The sequence below is a fragment of the Ptychodera flava genome, chromosome 22 (genome assembly GCF_041260155.1).
Source record: "Ptychodera flava strain L36383 chromosome 22, AS_Pfla_20210202, whole genome shotgun sequence".
In the NCBI taxonomy this organism is placed as follows: domain Eukaryota; kingdom Metazoa; phylum Hemichordata; class Enteropneusta; family Ptychoderidae; genus Ptychodera; species Ptychodera flava.
The window spans coordinates 28,791,006-28,801,030 of NC_091949.1; the positions used below are offsets into that span (position 1 = coordinate 28,791,006).

The 10,025-nt window shown below is 38.6% G+C and overlaps 1 protein-coding gene across 1 annotated transcript; it reads right to left on the bottom strand.

Moving 5' to 3' along the window:
* Positions 1–1,621: 1,621 nt before the first annotated feature.
* On the bottom strand, positions 1,622–7,929 carry LOC139123127 (hematopoietic prostaglandin D synthase-like). The gene is made up of 5 exons (XM_070689140.1): positions 7,691–7,929; positions 3,702–3,794; positions 3,120–3,238; positions 2,807–2,917; positions 1,622–2,290 (listed from the first exon to the last, which is right to left on the bottom strand). The coding sequence occupies exons 1-5, from the start codon at positions 7,830–7,832 to the stop codon at positions 2,126–2,128; spliced, it is 630 nt and encodes a 209-aa protein (XP_070545241.1). The 5' UTR covers positions 7,833–7,929; the 3' UTR covers positions 1,622–2,125.
* Between the last annotated feature and the right edge of the window lie 2,096 nt (positions 7,930–10,025).

The following is a 10,025-nucleotide window of genomic DNA, read 5'->3' on the forward strand; positions in this document are numbered from 1 at the left end:
AAGTGTGTTGTCGTTCTGAATCCAAAGCTGAGTACAAACGATCTACATACATCTTTGGATTTATGAAAATGGAATACAATTTTAGAATATTGGGCTTATAAATTAAGATTTCTAAACAACAACTGTAAAACTTCAGTGACGATGTTCAACTGCAAATTTATTCTAACTTTTCTAAATTGCTAAAAGTTTAGACTTCCTTGAATACCTCACGTCTTCCAAGGATATTTGAATCTATTGTCATTTTTAACACTATAAGCTTAGTCAAAGCTATAGTCACACTATAAGCTTAGTCAAATCTTTCTTAATTTGGCCATGTTATCATGATTTATACCTCCTTTCCAACTTTCAAACTTACAGCTGTGGCTATTCTTTTTGGACGGTACTCCTGAGAATATTTTACTAATTTTTATGTTACAGATTATGAACTTAATCTGGACATTGTTTCAAACTGTCTACATCAGATGAAGTTTCAATAATGGTCCCTCCGAAGATGGACCCTCCGAAGAGGGTCCCTCCGAAAATGGTCCCTCCGAAGATGGTCCCTCCGAAGATGGACCCTCCGAAGAGGGTCCCTCCGAAAATGGTCCCTCCGAAGATGGTCCCTCCGAAGATGGTCCCTCCGAAGATGGACCCTCCGAAGATAGTCCCTCCGAAGATGGTCCCTCCGAAGATGGACCCTACGAAGACGGTCCCTCCGAAGGTATGATCTCCGAAGATACAATGCAATACTTGGGTATATTTCAATTTTCTTTTAAACTTTGGTACGATTTTAGGACTGTCCTTCAGACGATAATGCTTACGATTTTACTATTAAATTCGATATTTCGTCTTATATAACCATAGACCTATGATATAACCTAACTTTATTGTTCATTTACTCGTGTTAAAAACACAGTGTGTATGTTTCCTTTTCATGTCATAGACATTCTTGATAATTTCCAGGTTCTATCCGCTTTGTGCAAAATCTGTGACATCGCCTGAGGGCGGCCGATCATAAAAGCTAACGCACTAGAACACGGCCCGAGGGACCGTGACTAGAAACATAATTCCTTATTTTGGTGTCAGTGCCCCCACCCCACCCCCGAAACTCCTCAATGAGAAATCGGTTTTAGGAAAACCGTGTTCTTTATTATGTATTAAACAATACCAATCTGTCTCTGAGTAGTCTATATTCTTCTATCAGAGTTAAGTTATGTTTTTTGGGTTGTCGTGATTTATGAGACAGTTCTGCTTCGGAGTCGTATAATCACATTTAGTTGAGTCCACACGTTTAAACCGCACACCAATACGTGTTCTGTGTCTGTATTGTCATTCTATCTCATCTGATATGGTTTCGGGGTTGGAGTTTTTTTAATTTTTTTTTTTGTAACAGCAGAAGCCTTTTTGCGATTGTGACGCACGCAAAACGAAATTGGGGTCTTACCCCCTCCCCTAAAATAAGGAATTTCGTTTCAGTGCGTCAGGTTTTATGATCGAAGGTCTTTGAACAATGATGACAAAAAAGAAAGAAAAAATGTAAGGATATGGGCAAATTAGTTACATTGGTCTGTCTTCCATTGATAAGAATCTCATATCACGTGACATGACTTTGACTTGGTAAAAAATAAATCGAAAACAAATACACGCTTATTTCACTCTTTAATTTTTATAACAGCTCTATAATTTTCTGACGCACAACATTTTGCTGAGTGAAAAAACGCAGAAGAAGCACATGAAAAAGCTGTTAGAATTGATCATGTATTAACCGCATAATATGAATTACCAAGTAAATAAAACTAATAAGCAATAGTGAAAATCTTCCAATCGTAGCATGTCAGATGCCACGGAAAAAGTCGCGTTTATTCTTTATCTGCAGATAAAGTGGTGATTTTGGACAATGTATAGAATTAAGGTGTATTCAATACGGCAAAATGTTTATTACAAGAATTTTAGATCTCATTCGTAAGTTTTCATCAAGAGAAAGGAACGTTGCTTTTGGTTCATAATTACGCATAATCAAGTGTCCATATACTCATTTGGTGACTTCATGCAAAACAAAAACACAATTTGAAATAAGAAAACACCATATCTATTTTATGGTATTTATCTTCGCGTACTTGCTCAAGCTTTGTTTGCAAAGTCAACTCTACCAGTCTGTCTTTGGTCGTTTTTGGACCCAGGCGGCAACTTTGGGTAAATCACCCACGCGCTTGTAAAGAGCCTTTAATGCGGGATAGTCATCGAGTACTTTGGGGTTGAGTTGAAGATTGGTATCCATTTGGGCGAAGAAGAACAGATCTGCCCACGTCAGCTGCAAAGAAATACAGAACAAGGAAAAGCTGGTTTGATGCAGATTATTATAGGTAATGTATATGTGATGTTGCTGCTTTCCTGAGTATCGTATCAACAATGTCACGTGATTTCTTATCTTATGAAAGAATTGCATGCACGGATTGCATTGATGGTAACATCAATGATTTATACACAGGTGTGTTTTTGAATCCATCGAAGCTTTTAACTTTGAGTCTTACATAGTTGGATGGTGTTATGAATAAAGGCTCCGTTGTTTAAAGCGATCCTTTTAGCTCCAACTATTCTATTGTTGTATTGTCGCGGGGAACTGAATGTCGACACTGTCTAGTAACAGTCTCTGTCGTTTAATCTACAAAATGCAACCTCACTCAACTTCTATATCTATATACCGTTCAGTAATATGCCGATCAAAGCCTGTATTCATTAAGTTTACTTACTGTATCTCAGAAAAGTAATTTATTATCTGAGTAGATTAGACAGAGGGTAACAGTAATGGTCCCCTTGCCAACCATACCTTTGGACCAACCAGGTAACCTTTTCCACCGTTGTTGTCTTTCAATATTTTCTCGAGCGCCCCCAACACAGTGGGTACAGTACTCGTTTCGTAAACATCTTTAGCCTCGGCCTATAGGAAGTAATAGAAGGTATATAAGAAGAGAGATAACGAACAAACGCTCCTAGAATCGGCTTGTAAAGGACATAAATTGTAAATTACAAAATCCATTTCATTATTACAAGTGTTCACGATTCCGACGATAATCAACCGTCAAATTCGTCAAATTACAAAGTAATGGACTAATTTGTTACTGAGAAACATAGTTTATTACCTTCTTTTGTTCATCCTCAATTTTGAAAATAAACTGTGCCCAGCCTTCAAATAGATCCTCCATAGTGTCAGCGATCATGTCAATCTTAGCATTGTCCATGGCTGAGCTTCCCATCATGCCTTGTGGAAAGACATAATCACCTTCAGTCAAATGTTGTGTTTATTGCATTGTTTACTTCAGAGCACTTTATTGAAATAAATCTGAAGTTTCGCTGTGTCTCCCTTTTCATTCTTTTCTTGCTCGGCTTTTCTTAGTCTATATATCTTATCATCGATTCATTTTGTTATTTTCTGTATTAGTCTGTGGAATCTTTCTCCGGATTACATCAGATTGCAAAGTATTAGAGAGGAGTATCACACACTGTAATATTAGCATATATGTAACGCACACTTTAATATTGATCTACAATCAACAAATTGTACGGCTATAATGCAAAAATTGTAGTGGGCATGCGTTTTATTTTTTCCATAACCAGCTAACGCTATTATAGATTTGTTGCTGTTCTCGAATAAGTAGACACACACACATTTACGAGATTTAGTTTTATTTTTCAGGAATCGAATGGAGTTTCATGAAACTCACCGAACTGTGTTGCCAGGTAACGTGCTATTGCCCGTGATTGGGTGATTCTGACATCGTCAACATCAAGACATGGTACTTGACCAAAAACATACTCTGAAGAAGAAATGTTGCACTTGTTATTACACTTTCAATCCGTTTACCTGTCTGTCTGTCTGTCTGTCAGTCTGATATGATTGTGTATCCAAAATAAATGTACTGTCTGTCGGTCTAATACGACTGTGTATCCAAAATAAATGTACTGTGTCAATACATCGTATGTGTGCAAGTGTATATCCGGCAAGACTGAAGAATGATGCGCCCATACAAACTTATTTCACAGATCGACATAATTCTGCAGAGTTCTGTTTTTTCAAAGAGCTGTGGGTTTCCCATGAAAATGTAAGCTTGATTGGCAAATGTTTGGTCTAGTGGTTTTCTGATGCGCCGTGTGCTAAGAAGAAGAGACGGGAAGAATATATTGATAAAATTTAACAGCTTTGAGTTTATGAAAGTTTTCTATTTCGATGCACAAAGTGGCTTGTAATGGAAGTGGAAGTGACACACAAGGTTATGATTAATTGCTTATAAGGCAAGAGCGCCCTCAATATTATGTTTTTAATCTTTGAATGTCCAGATCATGGTTTCGAAAATTTCTAACGTTACTTGGATCGAAATTTTCACATATACGGTAAGGGTAAAAGATTGTAATTCTGATCGAGGGCTGAAAGTTCCACCTGTCCACGTAGACAGGTACTTTTCAAAACTGCCTGTCAAAAGCCTCCAAGTACCTGTCCGGGACAGGGAGACAAACATTATTTCGAGCCCTGATCAACGTCTGACAACACAGAGAACCTCTGTCCATCATTGTGTTCACCATTGCCATGTCTTTACGGCAGAGCTACACAGTGATTCACCACATATTTACCTACAGCGAAGATAGTGAAAGTCGTGTAAAGTCATCTGTGTGTCACATTGAATCGAACATATCTGCCACTGACGTAATTTGCAATTTTCTCATTGTCTTGCACCTCCAGAATAACTTCGATTATATATTCCAACCCCGCAGAGAACTCACACGCACTGGCCGTTTCGAGGAAGCTATTCGTTTCTTTCATAACTCTAAGGGAGCCGTCATTATTTATGCCCTGGGGGATCGGAGGAATTTGAGAGTGGGGGGTCACTCAAAATATTGAAAACTACAAGGGAGTTGCTAAAAACGTGGAGAGAAAGAAGGGGTGTTACTCAATTTTTGGTGCGAAATAAACTGAAAACACCTCTCAGATTGCACCATTGCACACATCACGAGAAGGGACCCCCTCTCGTGCTCTCCCCCTAACAGTTTAACTCTTTAAAAAAATCAAAAACACCTCATAGAATGCACCAGACTGCACCATTGCACACATCAATTTCTCAGAATTTCCGATGAAAGATAGGAAAAACTCGCTTCTAACACTTCCCCCTAGCCTGTCGCGTGTTCTCCCCTGTACTTTCAAATTCTTCCCAGTCAGATATCCTAAAGAAAACCCTGTTATGATACCATCCAAATTAAAGAAATTCTATATGGTTGGATACTGGTTATCGTGTGAGCTTTTATATTTATATTTTGTTGTGACTTTGAATTTCATTTCGTTGGTTTCACCTTTTTCAACCGTCATGAGATATTACTCGAGGATAATCTAGCAGAGAACGCCAGGATCTAAAAGGTCTTTACTATTGCTGTATTTTTGTAAATTTTACGATAACTGTATCGATATTGAAGTTTTTATAGGGGGTCAGTCAAAATTTATGTGTTAGAGAGGGGATCACTAAAATTCATCATGGTTGGCGGGGGGAGTTACTCGAAATATCGGAGTTTCCGATGAAATTCCTCCGACCCCACAGACCTTAAATAATGAGGGCTCCCTAAGGAAAACATTACGTGTAACTTCAAGCGAAGATATTTTGCTCTCTGCAGTGACATAAGTTAGAAGAGAGTCCTTTCACAGTGTTACCTTATTTGACCTCCCTGACAAAATTGAGCGACTGAGGACTGTCCATCAAGGTTTCAACCATGGTCTTGCAATTGGTGAGTCATTCATGTATGGATCTCGGTAAAAACCAACCCTAACTACGGGTTAAAGTTAGCGCAGATCCATACAATACGAGATCGTGCTTCAACATTTGTGTAGTCTGTCTATATCTACCACATGTGGTAGGGTGCTCGATAAGTTGACACACAGTCGCCCTATACTCTCTTACATCCGGAGTTTCTAATGAATATTCAGATTTCTGCGTTTGTCATTTGTCATATCTCGAACACTCATGACAGCATTCCTATAAAGAAACATGAATTACTATAAAATGTCAAATTTACATATCAAATGGTTTTATCACATCACTGAGTCAAATCAAAGTCCCTGGAAGGTCAGAGGTCATATCAAAGATAATAGCACTCGCTGTTGATCAATTGGAGTTGTAAACTGGGGAAGGACACTCCACTGGTGCTCCTAGCGTTACTTGGATAGTCAATGGAAGGCCCTGGATCGACTTTTGAGACCGTAGACCAAACCTCGGTAGCACACTTCCATCCCGGGCCTTAGATCGACTATCAAGGCAACGCTGCGAGCACCTGTGGTACATGCGGTGGCTTGGGTTTGTATTGTCGTAATTGTTTTCAGTTAGAAAGACAATAAATTGTTTTGCAATCGTAAGTACCTGCCTCTCAAGCCTTGAGATGTACAAAACGCTAAATCTGAGTGTTTATACACGGTCAATGGTAGTGTATGTATGACTCAAGTCTAAACGTATTCAGTGCATATCTACACACAAATACTAATAGTAAACCCATCCACGGTTTTGACAAGTACCCTTGACCCATCATAACTGACACAATTCCAACATGTGCCCCATTGACAAGTTCACGTGACAGTAAGGTTGATAATACTACTTTGGTAACTACAAATAAAAACGCCCCACTCGATCGACATGTACAAAACCTACGATGCGTCTGATGCATTACGTATGTTCATTCAATCGTCTCTGACTTCTTGGCTCAGGCTTTATGTCCGTGACATAGGGAACGCTCTTTACATGTAAAGAAATTTCTCTTATACAATTATTGTAAAAGGTCCATAAAACTGTCCAGTGAAACAGCTCCCACAACCCTTCACAGCATAGGCCCGTTGCAACTCTGGCAGAAAGCCCAAATTTCTGTTCAAAAGTTTGGGTCAAAGTTGTATCATCACGTGGACATCGATCCAAAAGTCTGTGACAGAGAGGTGTGCAGGTTAACAGGTCAGAGATAGTACTCCATCGTGTTAAGACATTGTGACATGCTCTGGTACGAGGGATGACCTTTTGTATGTTGGGCCAACTGTATTTTAAATCTGAACTGGACGATGTTTAATTAAAGAGGTTAAACATTCCACATTTGGTTTAGGGGTAAGCTACCTTTCTCATTTTTACACACTTCTTTGCCGTGATGACTTCACTCTCCGCCTTGAAAATGAAGTACATGTAATTTGTATTGATGAGGTAAACGTTACATGTAAATACTTCTGCTTCATTCAGCGAAGTTGACTTTTGAAGAACAACCCTGCTCTATTTGCAGTGATTTTGTTCCAAGCTGATTACATAAAACATTGCAGCATAAGCTGTAGTATTACTAAAGAAATCCCTGGGATTTGTGATGAAGTGACCGTTTAATAACATGAAATCTATCGAATATGCGTCAGACCAACTTCCTCAGGGCTTTCTTTGCCTATAGCATCCGCGAATTTTCGTACTCCCGAACCGATATTAAAAAATTACACGGACAAAAAAAGTAATAAACTACAACTCCAGTAAAGTATCAAACACTTGTGCTGCCAATAAGTCTTGGAATTTATGTTTCTCCATAATGTGTGTTGATTCTTATGTAAATAAAAACAGGAAGAAAGTAAACCGTGAATTGGGCGCCATATGTCATTATCCGTTCTTTCAATTTTCTCTCGTATCCTGTCACACCGCACTATTGGTTCAACAATACTCACTGCCCGTGCTCTTTTCCGCCGGCCACTCGTTATCTTCGTCGATACGAATGTCTTCGTAGTCCACACCAGCAGCGGCAAATATCAGTCGACAACCCTCGCCCCTTCCCCGACCATCGAAGTAATGCAGCTTGTATTGTGGCATTTTCAGCAAAGAAATCTAAATTCTGATTTCAGAGTTCAGCACGAGACGAATACTGGCGTGATGTTCTCACGTTAGCAGCATATGACCCTGTGAGGGCGGGTAATTAGCATATGACCTTAGGATGACAGGTCGAAGCCGCATTCATTCAGTGACTCTCTGAGCAGGCTAAGTGCACATTTGTCAGCGTCATGCAAATTTTTTATTAGGGGCGAAGGTCCTTCAAAACTGGTTCATTTTGTGTGCATTTTTTTTAATCGCGGTAACACTGGACGGAGGCCAAACTTCTATCGCATGTACGAGGACACACGTGTTTCTCAAACATCGTCGCATATAAAAAAATATATAAAGTTTAGCTTGTGCAGTAGAAAGTGACCTTTTTTCTGTTGTTTATGATTTAAGCATGGATTGTAAGCTAGTCTTAAAGCTACAGTTCCCAGTGTGGTCCGTTCATTGAAGTTTAATGACAGTTTCCCGACCAGCAATAATCTAACAGTTTGAGAAAAGCATTCATCAAGACTAAATACAAAATCCAATTGTAAAGATTTGATATGAAATTCACAACATTGACGACTTTTCGAACTTGTAAATCTAATCACTCAGCCTTGTTAAAATGGCGATCGAATGTGAACTTAGGCTACGTTCACAAATAACGATTGGGGGGCTGGATGAATCGCGATTAATTTTTTTTCAGATCCCCTACCCCTCAATACCCTAAAAATCTTTAAAATCCCCCTCTATATGATAAAATTTTTTCAAGTCCCCCACAATCACAAGCCCGCATATTTGTAAAGGATGTGCGTGCAGAAAAAATAAACACGTATCGCGTCGTTCCGCTCCCAGATGTTCAACACTACCTGTAATTAGTAGTTTGTAAAGGCATATTCCTAAAGCAAGTTCTAAATTTATTGATTTTTAAACACATCAGTAAACTTTTTGGATTTATCAGTCAGAGCCAACTTGAGTTAATCCAACTCTGGCTAGGTCAGTTACTCCTGCTAAAGAGCACACAAAAATGACGATCATGAGAGAGTAGGCAAATTGTGAATTCTAGCTAACTGCCATATTGTAAAAAGCTGAGTACAGTGACCTACCAAAAATTTGTTTCAAAAGTACAAGACATATGAATTAGATGCTAATCCAAATTGACAATACTGGAAAGTTAAAATATTCCATCAAATAAAAGTTTTAATCTCTGAAATTTTGGGTGTAATAATGGCAAATTTGGTTAAACAATAAATTATTCCATTTAGTCACATATTTTTTCATTTAATCTTTATTGTTCAAAGTTTTACTTTTGTTTTATTTTATGATGAGAATGTGACAATTATGCATGGTGACCCCATTTTTTTCTTAAATATTTGATTATTCTCATTAGCCAGAATTCAAAAATCCCCCATAACTTTTTAAGTCTCCTGGTCTTCCCTGTGTTGCTCTCTGGCCTGATCTTGTGTAAAGGTATGTTTCACTGTCATGAGCGTCATTTGACCCAAACTCTTCTTCAACTACCTTGTACATCAGAGTCAAAGCTATCTCTGTCGCGTCCTGCTCCGCAGAAAGGAAGCTCAACCCAGATGAAATACTAACTTGGTTTTAGACATATTAATGTTTCATAATTACGATTTATTATTTTTAATAATTAAGAAAATAATTTCATATTTTAGAGTGTTAATCTCTAGTTCGCCTGTGCGCGTTATCTAATGATGTTCGATAATGAATAAGTTTAAGGGGATTTGTTGTTCGCTGTTCGATCAACTCAACGACATTATAGCATGAGCATTGGAATGGTTATCTGACCTGGGATGACCTCCTAGCCCTAAATCTCCAAGCAAATGAAATGCGTCAATTGTACAGCATGATCAAGTCTCTCTCTTCAAAATGGTCAAAACTAGAATATTATGAAACATCAAAAGTACTGGCTGATCAACTTCTACTTTGGCGGCGACTTTCATAGAGTTGATAAAGTATATTATGAAAGAGTTCATGGATTTAATCACTCTTGGTATCAGATGTACGCCTTGCCTTTCAAATTGGATACAGATGCAAGAACTTGTGAGTTCCAGTTTCTGGCGTGAAATGTCTGCAAACGATTTTTGTTCTTGCTGAGAGCTCGAAGGAGTGCCAACCGTGCTATATCACGCTATATAGCACGGTTATTTTCACGTCTCGGCCTATCAGGTCGCTGTATTCGCGCCA